Consider the following 18014-nt stretch of genomic DNA (forward strand, 5'->3'; position numbering starts at 1 on the left):
GGACTGGATGAGCCTTTGAGGTCCCTTCCAACCCCTGACATCCTGGGATTCTGTGACACGGACAGGAGCTCGGGCCGGGGGCTGCGGGGCAGCCATGGCCCCCGCACCCCCTCGGGCTCCCGCTAACCACTCTCCCCGCCCCCACCTCCCTCCGGTACCCCGCTGCCCACCCCCGCCCCTGGCACACGCTCCGGGCTCCCGTTCCCAGCCGCTACACGGGCACCTGAGGCTCCGCCACCAGCCCGCGGCCCCCGCTCGCCCTCAGGCCCCCCCCGCCGTTCACTCCGCCTCCCCGTCACCGGGCAACGGCGGCCGCGGTGCACGCCGGGAGGCGGCAGCGGGCAGAGCGCGGCGGCGGAGCGCGCGCTTCGGTGCGGCCGCTCCGGGCGCGGGACGGGCGGGCGGCGCCGCGCTCGGCTCCCCCGGGCCCCGCTCGCCTGGTGGGCGGCGCAGGATGGCGGAGAGACCTGAGGACCTGAACCTGCCCAACGCCGTCATCACCCGCATCATCAAGGAGGCGGTGGGTGCCGGTCCCGGCGGCCCCCGGGGGCCTCTCGCCGCGCCGGGGCGGAGCGCGGCCCGTGCAGGCGCCGCCGGCGGCCTCTGCGAGCGCGGGGGGTGGGCGGCCCCTGCAGGGCCTTCGTCGTTCCGCGGTTTTGCTGCCCCGGGGGACCCTTCTCGGGGGGGGGCGGCGGTGCCCGCGGCCGCCCGCGCCGTGTCCCCGAGCCCTCCCGGGAGGAGGTGCGCTCGGAGCGGCCCTCCGGGTGCCCGGAGGCTGCAGAGCCCCTTTTTGTCCAAAAGCCAAGCCCAAAGGCGGGGGAGGTCTCGCAGCGGGTGTAACTGAACCGGCTCCCCGAACAAAACCAGAGCAGAAGCGATTCCTTGGCCGTGTAAAAGCCTGGAATAATTCCCGGTGGTTAATTTACTTGTATGTTTGGTCTTGAGCCGTGAGACACCGATAAATGGACGTGGATATGGCAGGGTGGTCGGGAATTTGATAGTCGTTGGATGAACTGCCCGGAGATGGCAACCAGACCCATCACTGATCCAGAAGTTACTTTGCTTCCATGTAGCTCGCTGCGTTTGAGAGAACGAGTCAAACTGCGGTTGGCTTTCAGCTGGCAGCAAAGTTTCTGTGACAGCGTCTGAGATGGGCGTTGGGTTTCCAGTTGTGCTGAGCTCTCTGAATGCCTTAATGGAATTCATAGACAGTGAATTACGCAAGTTTAATTCTTTCGTAGCAGCCGCTAATAAAAGTTGGATTTGTTTTTCAGCTTCCTGATGGAGTAAATATTTCCAAAGAAGCTCGGAGTGCAATATCTCGAGCGGCGAGCGTCTTTGTGCTTTATGCAACATCATGGTAAGAATTTGTTGCTTCAGATGACCAGTGCAGTTGATGTATAATTCACCTCCCTGCTGGCTGTCCTGGAGACTTTTCTTCCAGTATTTGTTTTGGTATCATCTGTTTATATAAAAAAAACAATCTTTAGCGTAGCCCTGTCTGCCAAACTGCAGCAGTTGGGTGAAGACAACCCATGAGGAGGCAACTTGGCTCTGTACATCAAGATGCCCCAACCTCACCAGGGACGAGAGGGGTCCCAAACTGCCATTAGCCTTAGAATATGGCTGCATGGCTTTTCCTGGCAAAGGCAGGAGCCCTTTGCTCACTTTCCAAGCTACTCACCACGTGGCTGCGGTAGGGCAGGCCCACCTCGTCAGCCTTGGAGCTGGTTACAGAGGACACAGTAACGTCTCTGGGGTGGCTCAGAGCGTGCTGCGCAGGCAGCCACGTCTCTTCTGTTAAGTGCTCACGTGGCTTTGTGGAATTGTCACGTTACAGCCAATGTTCAGACTTTCTCCTTCCACCCAGTTGTAGAAAAGGTCCATGCAAGCAGAAAACTAATGTTGTGGGAAAGCAGTGCACTAGATGAAAGCACAAACAGCCAACGTAAACAAGAAGGTATCTTAAACTACTGTTAGTAAGTGATTAAAAAAAACCTGAATGTTTAGGAGATGACACTTTTTTTTTTAAAGTTACTTGTGACTTTAATGAACAAGGTGAAATTGATGACAGTACCACGTAATTCTGTTTTCCTTCTTGTGTTTGATTAGTGCAAATAACTTTGCCATGAAGGGGAAAAGGAAAACGCTGAACGCCGGTGATGTTCTCTCTGCCATGGAGGAAATGGAGTTTCAGCGATTTGTAGCCCCTTTGAAAGAATCACTGGAAGGTATCGTCCTCAGTTCATGTTGGGGGAGTCTAAGCAGCACCAAGTCACGCTTTCCTCGAACACTGGACAAGCAACACTTACTTGCCTGTCTTGTTTTTCTTCTCTTTGCCCAGCACCCTACACTGCAGTTTGCCTGGGGAATGCATAATGTGCACCTTAACAGGACTGGGATAAGATTATTTCACAACTGATGAGGACTGAGAAAGTCTCATTTGCTGTCACTCCCCTATATCCCCTATATCTAAGGAAAGTCTTAGGTGCTGCCCGTAAATGTGGACTCCTGCGTCCTTTTCAGCATCTCTCTGCTGAAACTTAACCTGGTTTCCTATGGAGCTGGTCAGCACAGCTCAAATAATAGGGTGAGTTACTGCTATGAGTTCACTGCTCCCCTTGTAAGCCCGGAGAGCGAGTGGACGTTGGACTTCAGCCACTGGACTGTTCATGCTGTGGAAACACTGGCTTGCAATTTTTCAGTGTTCTCTCTTTTTTTAGTTTACAGGCGTGAACAGAAAGGAAAGAAAGAAGCAAGGAAAGATAAAGACAAGAAGGCAGACTCAGAGGAGCAAGATAAGAGCCGAGAGGAAGAGAATGATGATGACGACGAAAGGATGGAGGAAGAAGAGCAAAATGATGAAGAAGAGGTGGACAACTGAGGCTGCTGATGAGATGCGTGCAGGGGTTGGGTTTTGTTCACAGGGATATAAACGCTGTAAATCGACCTTGCTGTGTCCCCTCTTGTTTCCAGTAGAGCTTTGTACTGTTCCTCTGCAGCCCGTCCCTTTTTGGCTTTAACTTGTACACAAAGGACTTCTGCTAAAGCTTTTCTCATGGAAGGACCACTCCTCCCTGTGCACAGTGGGCTTGGCATCCTCCCCAGGTTCTGAGTGGACAGTAACGGGACTGGGCTTTTTATACTGGGTTGGCTCTGAAATACGGGAAAAAAGAAATGTCAGATGCTCAGCACAGAAGCTGGCCAGGAGAACTTGAGAGACTGTTGAATAAGCTTGTTAAACCAAGTCAGGGACTGAATCAAATAGATCGTAAATCCTTTGGAGTTTAGAATCTACATCATGATGTCAGGAGGCTTGGAAGCTGAACATCTAAGCTTTTTATCCAAGTTACTTATTTTTTTTTTCCTTCATTTTCTTGTGTTCTGGCTGTGCCTTGTCTTCCTGCTGTAACTGTGACAGTGATACTGTGTCTTTCAGCCTCACCAGTCGTATGCAGCAATACAACTGCACACGGACCAGTGGTCCACTCTGCTGACTTTCTCCCCTCAAATCAACCTAAATCAAAAAACTCCACAGCACTTATCATGTAAACTAAATACCAAAAGTGCTTGGTTTGTGTTTTTGCAGCCCTGGGACACCAAGAGGAATTTTATTAAAAATCTGAGGCATAATTAATGGCTAAAATGTGTACCAGGATGATAAAAGGTGGCCGTATCAAGTGGTACATTTGTTGCGGGTCAGCAGTAGGCACCAGCGGGTCGGGTGGTCTCACCTGCTTTCCCTGCTTTGCAGGGCTGCAGTTCCTGCAGACACGTTGGTGATTGCAGCAAGTTTAAATGTGGTAGAACAGAGTGGTGGACCTTGGTGGGGTTTTCTTCCAATTGAAATGGAGTAATTATGTCAGAGGTCCCTCGTCAGCCTTTGACAGTGACTCCAGAGACGCGTCCTGCCTCAGTGTGATGGGCTCCAGGAGCGCAGTGAGGATGGGACGTTCCTGCCTAGGACGGACGGCCTCAGGCCTGTGGTTTGTAAAATACCTCCTACAAGAAAGATGGGTTGAAACAAGTTGTTTGTATTCCCAGTACTCACATAGGTTTGTTCTTTCATGCTTGAGTTGTTGGTCTCGATGCCTTTCCTTTCTCTTCTCTGAGAAAGCATCTATTAGAATAAGTTCTTTTTTGGGAAAAATGCTTTATTATTTGACTGATCTTTTTGAAGACTAATAAGCATAGTATTTGAACTTAACCAAGGTCTGGTGAAGGAAACTTGAGGACAAGTCTTAGATATGTTCAAGTAAAACCCACCAGTTGTTCTGTGAGGAATAGTACGTCCTTTTTGCCAGAAAAATTGGTGCTGAGCTGCCCACAGGAGCTCCCCTGCCTTTATGGCACGACGGCTTTTCACGCACAGAAGCCCAGCTCCTGAAAAGAACCGAATCAACAAAGATTTTTCTGCTGCCTAGTTTCTACTGGCATACAGTCAGTAACAGACAGAAAGACTGAGTTGACAACGTCTTCCCAAGATCTCCTGCCTTGTAGCTCCTTTTCCTCTTTTTTTTCTTTTTTCCTCTTCTAGTACATGTTGGGGGTGAATACGCTGGAAGGGAACAATACCTAAATAAAATCCAGATTTTTTACAGAAATGGAGTCTCTTATTTCTGTCAGTAATAAAACGTTTGTATTCCTGGTGAGAGGCACTAGGCTGGGGGGAAAGAGGAGGGCCACTGGGTTGGGGTTTCTGCACTGCACCGCGCCAAGGAAACGAGATTATGGTGTGGGAGCTGCAGATCACCACGCGATAAACCCGACCCGTGCATCTCCCTTGCTCTCATGAGGCCAAGAAAACAGCACGTGCCAGGCCTGCAGCGTGGCTCCGGCTTACCCTGGCCTGGCAGGCCCCCCCAGTACCCCAAAGCTCTGTTCCAGGCTCCTGCAGCACCCCAAAGCTCCAGGTCCATCTGCAGCACTGCAAAACCCAGCTCCATGCCACCACAGCACCCCAGCCATGCTCCTTACCCCTACAGCACCCCAAAGCCCTGCTCCAGCCCCCCCAGAACCCCAAAACCTGGCTCCTGGTCCCCCTGCAGCACCCCAAAACTGGACTGCATGGCCCCATAGCATCCCAAAGCCATGCTCCACAGCCCTACAGCACCCTAAAGCCCTGCTCCAGCCCCCCCAGAACCCCAAAACCTGGCTCCAGGTCCCCCTGCAGCACCCCAAAACTGGACTGCATGGCCCCACAGCATCCCAAAGCCATGCTCCACAGCCCTACAGCACCCCAAAGCCCTGCTCTAGCACCCCCAGCCCTGCTCCATGCCCCCCAGCACCCCAAAGCCCAGCTCCAGCCCTGCTCCATGCCCCCCAGCATCCCAAAGCCCAGCTTCAGCCCCTTCCAGCATCCCTAGCCCTGTTCCACACCCCCTCAGCACCCCAGAGCCCAGCTCCAGCCCTGCTACATGCCCCCAGCACCCCAAAGCCCAGCTCCAGCACCCCAAGTCCTGCTCTATGCCCTCTCAGCACCCTAAAGCCCTGCTCCACACCCTCTTAGCACCCCAGAGGTCTGCTCCAGCCCTCTCTAACCCTGCTCCACACCCCCCAGCACCCCCAGCCCCGCTCTATACCACTCAGCACCCCAAAGCCCAGCTCCAGTCCTCCCCAGCACCGCTCCATGCGCCCAGCACCCCAAAGCCCTTCTATAGACCCCCTCCAGCACCCCAAAGTCCTGCTCTAGACCTTCTCCACCACCCCAAAGCCCAGCTCCAGCACCCCCAGTCCTGTTCCACATCTCCCCAGTACCCTAAAGCTCAGCTCCAAACCCTGCCGAGCACCCCAAAGCCCAGCTCTAGCACCCCCAGCACCTCCAGCCCTGCTCCATGCCCCCCAAAGCCCTACTCAATGCTCCCCCAGCACCCCAAAGCCCAGCTCCAGCACCCCCAGTCTGTTCCACACCTCCTAGTACCCCAAAGCTCAGCTCCAGCCCCCCCCAGCACCCCAAAGCCCAGCTCTAGCACCTCCCCCAGCACCTCCAGCCCTGCTCCATGCCCCCCCAGCACCCCAAAGCCCTACTCAATGCCTCCCCAGCACCCCAAAGCCCAGCTCTAGCACCTCCCCCAGCACCTCCAGCCCTGCTCCATGCCCCCCCAGCACCCCAAAGCCCTACTCAATGCCCCCCCAGAACCCAAAGCCCGGCTCCAGCCCCTCCCAGCACCCCTAGCCCTACTCCACATCCCCTCCAGCACCCCAAATCCCTGCTCTATACCCCCCAGAACCCCAAAATCCAGCTCCAGCACCCCCCAGAACCCCAAACCCGAGCTTCACACACCCCCAGCACATCCAGCCCTGCTCCATGCCCACCAGCACCCCAAAGTCCTGCTCTAGACCCCCCCCGACACCCCAAAGCCCAGCTCCAGCACCCCCAGTCCTGTTCCACACCTCCTAGTACCCCAAAGCTCAGCTCCACCACCCCCCGACACCCCAAAGCCCAACTCCAGCACCCCCCAGCACCTCCAGCCCTGCTCCATGCCCACCAGCACCCCAAAGCCCTACTCAATGCTCCCCCAGCACCCCAAAGCCCAGCTCCAGCACCCCCAGTCCTGTTCCACACCTCCTAGTACGCCAAAGCTCAGCTCCAACCCCCTCCAGCACCCCAAAGCCCAACTCCAGCACCCCCCAGCACCTCCAGCCCTGCTCCATGCCCACCAGCACCCCAAAGCCCTACTCAATGCTCCCCCAGCACCCCAAAGCCCAGCTCCAGCACCCCCAGTCCTGTTCCACACCTCCTAGTACGCCAAAGCTCAGCTCCAGCCCCCTCCAGCACCCCAAAGCCCAACTCCAGCACCCCCCAGCACCTCCAGCCCTGCTCCATGCCCACCAGCACCCCAAAGCCCTACTCAATGCTCCCCCAGCACCCCAAAGCCCAGCTCCAGCACCCCCAGTCCTGTTCCACACCTCCTAGTACGCCAAAGCTCAGCTCCAGCCCCCTCCAGCACCCCAAAGCCCAACTCCAGCACCCCCCAGCACCTCCAGCCCTGCTCCATGCCCCCCCAGCACCCCAAAGCCCTACTCAATGGCCCCCCAGAACCCAAAGCTCAGCTCCAGCCCCCGCCAGCACCCCCTGCCCCGCTCCAAACCCCAACATCCCCCCCCCTCTAACCATCGCACCCACCCCCCGGCGCGCCCTCTCCGCCCCTTTCCCGCCCTCCGCCGCGCGAGACTTCCCGCCATCTTCCCGCGGGGCGGCTCTATGCTAATAAAAGGGCGGGATTATGCAAATCGCGAGGACTCGGCGACAGTCGCACGGTCGGAGCGGGACGCGGTAGGTGAGTGCGCGGACCGGGGTCGGGGACCGGGGCGGGGGGGGGGGGGCCGGAGCCGGGGCGATCGCCCCGGCTCCGGCCCCCCCCCCCCCCGCCCCGGTCCCCGACCCCGGTCCCTTGTAGGGATGTCCGGAGATCGGGACGGGTCCAGAGGCAGGGCCCGGCCGGGGAAGGAAGCACTGCTTCGGGGGCAGGCAGCAAAGGCAGCTCGGTTTTTTGCTCGGTAACCCGCCGTTCCCGTGGCAAAGGTGGCGGAAAACAGCCGTGATGCTGCGGGTTGGCATCAGCCCGGAGCCCCAGCTCATCCCGCGGTGTGATCGCAGGCATCCCCGAGCATCCCCACTTCCAGATCCCACCTGGAAGAGGAAATTTTCATTAATGTCTTGACCTTTGTTAATGACTGGTAATTAACTCGCTCCTGGGGGAGCTCCGCTTTCCTTGTACGTCCCAGTCCATCCCCACTCCCACTTGGGATTTGGAAGCTTGCGTGTCTCCAGGGCTTCAGGTAACTAATTGCGTGGCAAAGGATGAAGGTGCATGCGATTCTGTATCCCAACATGCTGGAAAGCAACTTTCCTCGGAAAGCATCTCGCCTTCTGGCTCGGCGGTGCTGTCAGCAGCCGGAGCGGACCTGCGCAGCTCACCGTCGGCGTGCGTCGGGTCTGGCTTCACCCGTCCCCTGAGTTTGGTCCGTTTGTGCTGGTGCGAACGGGAGCGCGGCGTGTGCGTGGTTCTCTCGGTTTGCACTTGCTTCTCCTCAAACACACCTGGCTTACCGCAGTGGGTTTGGTTTGGGTGCTATGGGTTTGGGCTGGTCCTCGAGCGGTCCCAGCGTGGAGGAGGAAAGATGAAGCTGCGCTGCTCTGGAGCAATTTGCTCGGGAGGGAGCTACAGAGCTGTTCCTAAATTTGTCCGTACTGATGCTCTGGTGCGCGTGAAGCAAATTGCTTTAGAAATACGTATTTGGGCCTTTAATGTTGGAGAAAGAGGCACGTGTGTTCTGCTGGGAGCCCTGAGGGGAGCTGGGGGGAAATAAAATCATCACAGAATGGTTTGGGTTGGAAGGGACCTCAAAGATCATCCAGTCCCAACCCCCCTGCCATGGGCAGGGACACGTTCCACTACACCAGCTTGCTCAAAGCCCCATCCAGCCTGGCCTTGAACACTGCCAGGGATGGGGCAGCCAAAACTTTTCTGGGCAACCTGGTCCAGTGCCTTGCCACCCTCAGAGGGAAACATTTTTTTCTTATATCCCATCTAAATTTACCCTGTTTCAGTTTAAATCCATTGCCCCGTGTCCTGTCACTACACACCCTTGTCAAAAGCCCCTCTCCAGCTTTCCTGTAGCCCCTTTAGGCACTGGAAAGCTGCTATAAGATCACCCCGGAGCCTTCTCTTCTCCAGGCTGAACAGCCCCAACTCTCAGCCTGTCTAGCCCCGTTCTAGGGCATAACGTACATGGTGTCATATCCCCTTATTGTGGCACTCCTGCAATCCTTGCTCTGCATCCCTGCCATCCTTCCCCAGCTGTCGGGCAGCCGTGGGGCTCACACCAGCTCTGTGGCTGTAAGACCCCAGTGCCCTCGTCCGCCCAGGTGCCCTGTGTGGGCAAGAGCCTGTGCCCAGCAGCTTCTCCTTTGTGTGGGGCTCGCGAGGAGGATCCCGGCTCCCCCAGCCTCGCAGCAGATGGGTGCTCCGCGGGGGCCCACCCGCCCCAGCTGTTATCTGTGCTCTGCAATTCTGCCGGGTGCCCATCTCCTCCTTCCCTGGAGAGGGCAGTTTCTGGCACTGTGGCCTCTATCTGTTCCATACAGAGTCAGGTGCCTCTGGTCCCACCCCATCCCCTTCCTCCTGTGGGATTAACTGTTTAAAACATTTTTTAGATTCTTGAGGTGGGTTTTGTTCACTGAGCCCTTTGTTCTGGGTTGCTGCCTGCCTGGAGCCCTGCCCAGAGCCCTGCCCGGGCGCTGGGGGCTGCCAACCCGTTCACCCGAGGGCTGTCCCCTTCCCTGAGAGTGAGGACTGGAGCGGCAGCTTTCCAAGGCTAAAAATGACTTGCCAAGCGATGCCGTGACGCTGCCAGCATGCCCGTCAGCTGGTCTGCGTCCCCCGCAAGCACCACTGTTTTTTTTATACGTGTAGGCCTCTAAGTTCCTGAGAAGTTCCTTTTCCACCATCCCCAAGCACAGGTGATTGCCAGGGCTACGAGGGACCCAGTAAGCCCTGGACCGAACATGATGTCCCTTTATTACAAGTGCCCTGTGCACTGGGGTCGCCTGATACAGACTGAGAATTTGGCTCAGCGTTAGAATATCTGAAGGATCTTGTAAAATAGGTGAACACCTCAGATTAAAGGTTTTCCAGAAGAATGGAGCCATCTCCTGCACAGCTCCATTGCTGACTGGTGATGTGGGTTCCAGCGTGAGACTTTCTCCCCTGGGCTGTGTCCTGGGATGCTGTGAGCTCTGTCTGTTCTCCAGAGAGAGCTGGGTGTAGGTAGGGGGTCAGTGGGGCTTATTGCTTGGGGAATCCTTCCTGGAATGGGACAGGGGACCGCAGGGCTGCTCCTCCTGAGACAGGTCCCCTCCTTGTGTCCACTCTGGCTCCCAGGAGAAGCCCTGCCATGTCCACAGGTGCCAGCGGAGGAATCTGCTTGTGCTTCTAGAAGCCCATCTCCAGCTCTCCTCCTGCCCACCTCCCTCGGGCTTCAGCTCTCAAAACAAAATCTGTGGCCTGCAGTAAGGACTTTGCTGTTTGTCCCTTGGGGCACCGCCGGCTCCTCTGCGCGGGGCGTTTATGGGATGTGGCCCTGTGTGTGCAGCCATCAGAAGTCCTTGAAGCTGCTCTGTGCCAACAGCCCCTTGTCCCGCTTGCGTTTCCCAGGGCCGTAACAGCTGCTCTCTCCTGTGCTGCAGCCAAACGCCTCATCCCGGGGCAGCTGCCTTCCCCCGGCCCCTTCCGCCGCGCTCCCACCAACCGCGTGTTGGTGAGAATTTAGTGCTAGTGGAAATTGAAATCTTGGCAGTCTCATTGCAGAATTGTTACTAGATCTAACTGTTACAGGAAAAGAAAATACGGCTACGGAAAAAGTTTCAACAATAACACAGCTAACGATTTCTTCATGTTGAGTAATTGCTCTTTTTTACCACCGAAATCAGTTTTGCCCAAATCCCAAATTTTCTTTGTTGAGAAGTAAGTGGCTGCTGGAGTTGTGTGACCACGAGGTTTAAAGCCCTGGTGTCTTGAGGACGATCCGGTGCCCGTGCTCTTCCATAACTGCACCTGCACGCTGTGGGCACAAATACTTCGCGCTGCGCAGAGCGGCTGTTGACGGCTCCGGGTACAAAAGCCGTATCCCGCAATCCTACAGCGTTAAGCAAAAGCAAAACAAGTTAAGCAATGACTGTCTCTTCGCTGGAGAACTGCCAGTAGAGTTACACAAGCTGAAACAGAGGGAGCCTGAGGAGGGTGGAGGTGTTGAACCTCGTGAACGTGGTTCTGCAGCAGGAGGACGCTGGTGGCTGTAAATTGGTGGTTTTGCACCCAGAATCGGAATCGGGAGGTTTTTTGAGGAGGAGTCGGTGTCATCGCTGTTTACGGGCAGTGCTGTGCTGTGACTGCCGACACAGAGTCCTGCAACACCCACCCGGCACGGGGCTGGACGCCGGAGAGCGGGGCTGAAGCCAGCTGGGCTGAGCTCGTGTTCCCCACCTGTGTCTGGAGCAGGACAGGGACAGTTCTGCAGTGGCTGCCTGCATCTCGGCCCCCTCCTCGCATGCACCCACAGCCATGACTTACCAGACACTCCCACTAACCTGCCGGTTACTTTTGGTGTTTCAGAGTCTCCTTCCACAGCTTCGGAGCGAAGGCCCAAGATGCAGGCGGACTCCCTTCTTCACAGTGGCTACTTCCACCCAGTGCTACGCTCCTGGCAGTGTACGGCATCCACCTTCGATGCCTCCAACCTCATCTACCCCATTTTTGTCACGTGAGTGAGCCGTGGCTCTCTGGGTTAGGGATGGACCAAGCTCAGGTTGACTGGCTTAGGTGCTCCCTGAGCTCTTAGATAGGTTCAGACTCCCCAAAAGACTCCCCGCGGACAAGCCCAGGGTAGGGGCCTCCTTCTCACACCAACCCCTCACATCTCTGTCCCATCCACCTCCTGCAGTGACAGCCCTGATGCAGTGGAGCCGATCCCCAGCCTCCCTGGACAAGCCAGGTAAGAGCCCAGCCCCTATGAGCCACATGCCGTTCGCTGTTGTGCCCCGTGCCCAAGCAGGGTTGATCTATGGCCTGAGATGAGCGTAGGCCAGGGGTGACACCTCCAACCTTCTGTGGTCCCCACCTTGGGGATCCCCCAGCATTGGGCAGGGCAGGACCGTTTGTGTGCCAAGGGAGTGGAAGGAATCATACTGGGGATACTGGGAAAGTACCAGTAGCAACAGTACCAGGGTCTTGCCATGTCGCAGAGCACTGGCACGTGGTGTGGGCTGGGCACGCAGGGCAGTTGGAAGCAAATGGTAGAAAACCTGTGCACGGACACGAGCTCTGATCCTGCCTTAGATCTTGCTGGACTGGCAGGTCCCATCTCCATCTGCTGCCGCGTTAGCAGGGTTGTGGTCAAAGAGGCCCCCGGGGGGTGGTCCTGTGGGGCGGTGGGATGGATCTGCAACAGAGACGCCGAGATAAGGGATCCAAGGGCAGGGCATGCTCGTCCTTTCAGAGCAGAGTGTCCCTGCCGCATAGATAATGCTCCTGTAGCTCCAGATAAGGTCCTGGATTGTTCCTCCCAATGTTCAGGCAACACGTTGTACCCTGCACCTCCAGCTGCTGCTGGGTGTGGATGCTGGCTCACTCACAGACCAGCACCCAAGCCACAGAGCAGGTCTGGATGCCCGGCAGCCCCCTTCACTTTGCTCTTCTCAGGTACGGAGTCAACAAGCTGGAGGGGATGCTGCGTCCCCTCGTCGAGGACGGTCTGAAGTGTGTGCTCATCTTCGGGGTGCCCAGCAAGGTCCACAAGGTCAGTGGGCGCAGTGGTGGCAGGGGGCTCAGGGTAGCCACAGGGGTGTGGGAGAGACACCAGTGTGGGGCTGGGGGTTCTCCTGATCTTAACAGGAGCGGTTCGGGGTCTCTGGGCCTGCCTGCACCCCGCTCAGCAGAGCAGGACAGGGATGGGAGACTGCAGTGATGCCCAAAATGCTCCTGGTGACTCCGGACATCCTCTGTCCCTTCGGACAAGCGGTGCGTCACTGCGGGGCAGAGGAGACCAGTCATATCTGCGCTGCAGAAAGCAGGGTGGATGGCTTGAGAAGAGCATCTCCCATACGGCTTCCCCTCACCCAGCCCTGCACTGGGAGCTGTTGGGAGGCCCCAAGACCTGCACTCACTGATCAGAGGCACTACTCTGTCACGCTCTTCCGTCGTTGGTGGTCACACCACCGCCCCGCGTTACAGGGTCTCACGGTTCAGAGAATGTTTCTTGGGCAGAACTGCTGCCACGGAGGCTTTGGAGGGACACCCTCAGCTGAGGCATTTATCTTCCCACAGGATGAGAGAGGCTCCGCTGCCGATGCAGAGGACACACCTGCCATCCAGGCAATCAAGAAGATCCGCTCCACCTTCCCAGAGCTCCTCATTGCCTGTGATGTCTGCTTGTGCCCTTACACTTCCCATGGGCACTGTGGTGAGTGCACAGCCTGGGCTCCCGTACTGCCCTTCGGGCATTTTCCTGGCACTGGGAGTCTCTGGGTGTTTGCCATTTTCAGCTGAGAAGCTCCAGACACTGGTAGGGCCTGGCCAGCTCCTGCCCCAAAACTTGACTCCCAGTACTGGTGCAGTTGGGCCTAGGAGACCTCTCCTGGGTTTGACAGCAGGGTGGGAGGCACGGGTGGTTAAAGCACCCACTCTCCACCCATCTGAATCTGTCTAAGCACTTGTCTGTGTCCTCTATCTCTGTCTTCCCTTCCCCGGAGCACCCATGTGTTGTGTCCAGTCCCTGGAGAGCCGCATCATTGGTCTCCTGGTCCTTACCCAGCTCTCTTAACGCGTTCCCCGCTATTGCTCTGAGCATCTGTATAGCAAGAGCCACTCTAGGGATGGAGGCAACCGCCGTCCGGCCCGTCGCCTGACCCCCGGTTTGTCTCCTAGGCATCCTGCGTGAAGATGGCACCATCCAGAACGAGATCAGCTGCCAGCGGCTGGCAGAAGTAGCGCTGGCCTACGCCAAAGCAGGTGGGGAGTCTCCTGGCACCGGTCCCCAAGTTTGACTCTCGCAGACTCACCCCCTCTCACCTTCAGCAAGCCCAAAAGCGAACTGGTCCTGGCTCCAGCTGGGGTTGCTTTTGCTCCGAGACGAGGGGGAGGCCCCCCCTGCCCTCCTGCAGGCAGTCACGGCCTCGGGCACTTCTCAGCACCTCTGGTCTTTCCTTGCAGGCTGCCACATCGTTGCCCCCTCAGATATGATGGATGGGCGCATCGCGGCCATGAAGAAGGCACTGGTCTCCAATGACCTGGGCAACAAGGTGAGCTCGGGATCTGTGTGTGCCGAAGGCAGGAGGGACGTCCACAGGGAGGCTGCGTCGCAAGTGGTGGGAGAAGCAAAGCCCCACCTTGCCCAGGCCATGCCACAGGCATTTCCCTGCCCCCATGCACACGGGCAGGCGATGTGCTTGGCTGGACACAGGGTCAGTGAGGTGCCAGGCTACTCTGGCAGGGGAAGGAGGATGTAGAGCAGAGTATAAAACAGCCGTGGGAGGAAATTGCTACGGCCCTGGCACGGGGATGCAGCACCGAGCTTCTGGCCCTCACAGCTCCGCTCTCCTCTGCAGGTTTCGGTGATGAGCTACAGTGCCAAGTTTGCTTCGTGCTTCTACGGTCCCTTCAGGTGGGTATGTCCCTCAGCCAGGAGCGTCTCCAGCCAGTGCCAGGCTAGCCAGGAGGTGCATCCCCAGATAATTATTTGGGAAAGGGGCTCAGCCAGAGCCCCAGGAGCCATGGGCCACAGCTGGAGCCATGCTGGTTGCTTTGGAGTGCTCTCCTGCTTCCCAGTGCAAAAGGGAGACAAACATACCTTGCCCAGGAGAGACTGGCTGGTGGGAAGATAACCTTGGGTGATCTTCCGTCCCACCCCTTCACCTGCTCGTCCTGGGTGCTGGTGGCAAGGCACGCAGAGGTGGACCTGCTCGCAGCTGCTACGAGCAGCGAGGAGGGGAGTCACAGGAGCCACCGTTGCCCCAAAGGATAGCTTTAGGGACAAGTCTCAGCTCAGTCACCTAGTAGACCTCGTCCCAAGAAAGGCCTGACCCTGATGGGGCATCCCTGAGGGACCTGCCTCAGAAAAGAGCAAAAGGAAAATGTCTGACATGATTTTATCCTAGACTCCAGGCATGGGGAGGGCGGTGAGTGTTCAAGCATGGCTCCCAGGGCCAGCCTGGGCCAGTTGGACCTCCCAGAGCAATCCTGGGGCACTAAGGTGGGTCAGGAGAGCCCCCCTTTCCTGGCCCTGATGGCTCAGGCACTTCTCTTAGTGTGTCCTCACGTTTCTGAAGTTTTGTGGGGCAAGAGGCATGGGGAGCCGTGCTGCTCCTCATCCCCTGCCCGCTCTGCCTTGCCTGTCCCCAGGGATGCTGCACTATCCAAACCCGCCTTCGGAGACAGGCGATGCTACCAGCTGCCCCCGGGCGCCAGGGGCCTGGCGATGCGTGCCGTGGTGAGTGAGCCGGGGTCAGGCTGCCCGGGGCAGCACCAAGGGTCAGGGTTTGGGGAGAGCAAGGCCAGGGGTGCTGGGAGGCAGAAGGCAGTGGGAGGCACACCAGCCAAAACGGCCGAGGCTCTTCCCTCTCAAGGGAGAGAAATGTGATGCCCATCAGCCTGAGGGAGAGCTGGTCCCCAGCACTGGCCCAAGGACCATGTGCTGGGAGCTGTGGAGTTGGTGACCCAGTGCCCCGCTGCGGCTCGGGTGTCGGGTCTGGGGATATGCAGCCACCGGCTTTGCCCGGGAACCGTGTCTGGTGCGGGGAGTGTCAGCTCTCCCCCATCACAGCATGTCCGAGGGCTCCTGTGGCCATCAGGGATCTGTGATCACCCTTCTGTGATCGCTCTTGGGAAAACCAGCCACCTAGTGAAAACTTCTGGGGAAAACCAGCCGTGGCCTTGCTGGAAAATGTTCTTCTGCCCTGAGCTGCCGGGGTCACAGACATGTTCCCCTCCCAGGACCGGGACGTGCGCGAGGGAGCAGACATGCTGATGGTGAAGCCGGGGATGCCCTACCTGGACCTTGTGAGGGAAGTCAAGGCTCGAGTAAGCTCTTAGAATCATAGAATCACAGAACGGTTTGGGTTGGAAGGGACCTCAAAGATCACCCAGTTCCAACCCCCCTGCCATGGGCAGGGACACCCTCCACTACACCAGCTTGCTCAAAGCCTCATCCAACCTGGCCTTGGACACTTCCAGGGATGGGGCAGCCACAGCTTCTCTGGGCAACCTGTGCCAGTGCCTCACCACCCTCAGAGGGAAGAATTTCTGCCTTAGATCTGATCGAAATCTCCCCTCTTTCAGTTTAAAGCCATTGCCCCGTGTCCTGTCATTCCATGCCCTTGCCCAAAGCCCCTCTCTCTCTGCATTCCAGGGAGGGCACGGGGTGGCTCTGGCGGAGGGCGAGGTGTGTGTTTGGGATGGCCAGTTTGGATTGCCAAAGCGGAGGGGACGTGGCTGTTGGTTCCACCCGTCGAGGTGGGCACAGGAGCCACCTCTGTGCCCGTCCTGGGAGCAGCGGGCGCGTGGGGAGGGGGCAGCGGGCGCGGGGAGGGGCGCCCCGCCGGCTGACCTCCTTCCCCGCCGCTGCCCTCAGCACCCCACGCACCCGCTGGCCGTGTACCACGTCTCGGGGGAGTTCGCCATGCTGTGGCACGGGGCCCAGGCCGGGGCCTTCGGCCTGGAGGCTGCCGTCAGGGAGGCGGTGACGGCCTTTCGGCGCGCAGGTGAGGCGGGCGGCCCCGGGGCGCTCCCCCACCCCCGGCCCGTCCCCCGCCGCGGCGGCTCCAGCGTTCTCGTCTCTCCGCAGGGGCCGACGCCATCATCACGTACTTCGCGCCTCAGCTCCTGCGCTGGCTGAAGGAGGAAGCGGCGGCGGCGGGACGGGCCTGAGCGCGGCGGGCGGGATTTCCGCGGGTGGGGCGGGGCTTCCGGGGCGGCGCGGGTCGGGGGGCGGGCACCGGGAGCGCGCGCCCGCGCAGCCCCCGCGCCCCGGCAGCCCGGCGCGGTGAGTCCCGGCCGCGCCCCGCGCCTCCAGCCCCTGCGGGACCCCCGCACCCCGGGGCCAGCCCCCCGCGCCCCCGTCCCTCCCTCCGGACGCCCCGCTGCAGCACCCGCGGGGAGGGGCGGCTGCCCGGCCCGGGAGGTCTCGCAGCCCGGCGTTCCCTCCCCCCGCCCCCGTCTCGATGCAGGCCCCGGAGGGGCCTGACTCCCCCCCCCCACCCCAGGACCACCGACACCGGTGGGTGTGACGCGGGCACAGGGCCGGTGCCCGCGCCGCTCTGATACGCTCAGCACCGACGCGCTTTCGGCAGAGCACCGGGCTCCCGCCTCTCTGTTCCAGGTCTCCTGCAGCCCCCAGCTCTCCCGAAGCCATGCGTACGCTCCGCTTGCTGACGTGGGACGTGAAGGACACGCTGCTGCGGATGCGGCAGCCGGTGGGCGAGAGTTACGCGGCCGAGGCCCGGGCTCACGGCGTGCGGGTGCAGCCCGACGCTCTCAGTCGCGGGTTCCGGGAGGCGTACGGAGCCCAGAGCCGGCGCTTCCCCAACTACGGCCGTGGCCAGGGGCTCAGCTCCCAGCAGTGGTGGGTTGACGTGGTGAAACAGACCTTCAGGCTCGCAGGCGTCCACGAAGACAGAGTCCTGACGCCGATGGCGGAAAACCTCTACCGTGACTTCTGCAGCGCCCGCAACTGGGAGGTGCTGCCGGGAGCTGGCGAGACCCTGAGCAGTGCTGCCAGCGCGGCTTCCGCATGGGAGTCGTCTCCAACTTCGATAAGCGGCTGGAAAACATCCTCTCCCAGTGCAACCTGCGGCACCACTTTGAATTCGTCCTCACCTCCGAGGACGCGGGCTTCGCCAAGCCGGACCGGAGGATCTTCGAGAAAGCCCTGCGCCTCGGCGGCATCCCCCCGGAGAAGGCGGCTCACGTCGGGGATGACTACTGCCGGGATTACAGGGCAGCCCGAGCCGTGGGCATGCACAGCTTTCTGCTTCGGGCTGATGGGAATGGCGAGGAGCCGGAGGTGCCCCCCGAGCACATCCTGCCCACGCTCAACCACCTCCTGGCTCTTATTGAGAAGGGGTAGCTGCGTTTTGGAGGAGGACCAGCACCGTTGGTGAGCAGTGAACTGGTCCTGGCATGGGATTTCTTGCTGCCAGTTGGGCAGGGAAAAGCGAGCGCTTCTGAGCACAGGGAGCAGTGCTGCCACGGAGCAGGAGGGGTGTTCGTACAACAAAATGTATCTGACACGCAGCGTTGCTGCTGATGTCTTTCATCGCTCTAAAAACACTATGGAGGGGGCTCAGAGGTGGTGCCTTCCCCCAGCAGAGCTGGGGACTGGGTCAAGCTGAACTCCAGAAGGCTTGTTCTGGGGGGGGAGGGATAGATGCCACCCCCCTTCATCCCGACAGCGGTGGCTGGGAGGAGGTTGCAGCCCCCCTGCTGTGGGCAAGACAGTCTGAGTTGGGGAATTTAATT

The 18014-nt window shown here is 59.0% G+C and overlaps 3 protein-coding genes across 3 annotated transcripts; all 3 read left to right on the forward strand.

Moving 5' to 3' along the window:
• Nucleotides 1–423: 423 nt before the first annotated feature.
• Nucleotides 424–4343, forward strand: POLE3 (DNA polymerase epsilon 3, accessory subunit). Its single transcript, XM_086625182.1, has 4 exons — nucleotides 424–520; nucleotides 1275–1360; nucleotides 2113–2231; nucleotides 2724–4343. The coding sequence occupies exons 1-4, from the start codon at nucleotides 455–457 to the stop codon at nucleotides 2882–2884; spliced, it is 432 nt and encodes a 143-aa protein (XP_086481308.1). The 5' UTR covers nucleotides 424–454; the 3' UTR covers nucleotides 2885–4343.
• Nucleotides 4344–7248: 2905 nt separating this feature from the next.
• ALAD (aminolevulinate dehydratase) lies at nucleotides 7249–16424 on the forward strand. The gene is made up of 12 exons (XM_086625165.1): nucleotides 7249–7280; nucleotides 11118–11265; nucleotides 11446–11496; nucleotides 12204–12300; nucleotides 12828–12963; nucleotides 13428–13511; nucleotides 13713–13801; nucleotides 14108–14163; nucleotides 14901–14988; nucleotides 15492–15578; nucleotides 16129–16258; nucleotides 16342–16424. Exons 2-12 carry the CDS (start codon nucleotides 11153–11155, stop codon nucleotides 16422–16424), a joined length of 1014 nt encoding a protein of 337 aa, XP_086481291.1. The 5' UTR covers nucleotides 7249–7280; nucleotides 11118–11152.
• Nucleotides 16425–16827: 403 nt separating this feature from the next.
• On the forward strand, nucleotides 16828–17818 carry HDHD3 (haloacid dehalogenase like hydrolase domain containing 3). The gene is given in 2 exon segments (XM_009980824.2): nucleotides 16828–17261; nucleotides 17264–17818. Coding segments are annotated over 2 exon segments (714 nt in total). The 5' UTR covers nucleotides 16828–16906; the 3' UTR covers nucleotides 17623–17818.
• Nucleotides 17819–18014: the final 196 nt, after the last annotated feature.

Source organism: Tauraco erythrolophus, chromosome 22 (genome assembly GCF_009769465.1).
Source record: "Tauraco erythrolophus isolate bTauEry1 chromosome 22, bTauEry1.pri, whole genome shotgun sequence".
In the NCBI taxonomy this organism is placed as follows: domain Eukaryota; kingdom Metazoa; phylum Chordata; class Aves; order Musophagiformes; family Musophagidae; genus Tauraco; species Tauraco erythrolophus.

Bases quoted from the DNA above. Each gene is read 5' to 3' on its own strand.
- POLE3 (XM_086625182.1), top strand. From the start codon at position 455: ATGGCGGAGAGACCTGAGGACCTGAACCTGCCCAACGCCGTCATCACC. The intron at 521-1,274 runs GTGGGTGCCGGT...TTTGTTTTTCAG, and splicing joins CCCGCATCATCAAGGAGGCG to CTTCCTGATGGAGTAAATAT. The intron at 1,361-2,112 runs GTAAGAATTTGT...GTGTTTGATTAG, and splicing joins GTGCTTTATGCAACATCATG to TGCAAATAACTTTGCCATGA.
- ALAD (XM_086625165.1), top strand. From the start codon at position 11,153: ATGCAGGCGGACTCCCTTCTTCACAGTGGCTACTTCCACCCAGTGCTA. The intron at 11,497-12,203 runs GTAAGAGCCCAG...TGCTCTTCTCAG, and splicing joins AGCCTCCCTGGACAAGCCAG to GTACGGAGTCAACAAGCTGG. The intron at 16,259-16,341 runs GTGAGGCGGGCG...GTCTCTCCGCAG, and splicing joins GACGGCCTTTCGGCGCGCAG to GGGCCGACGCCATCATCACG.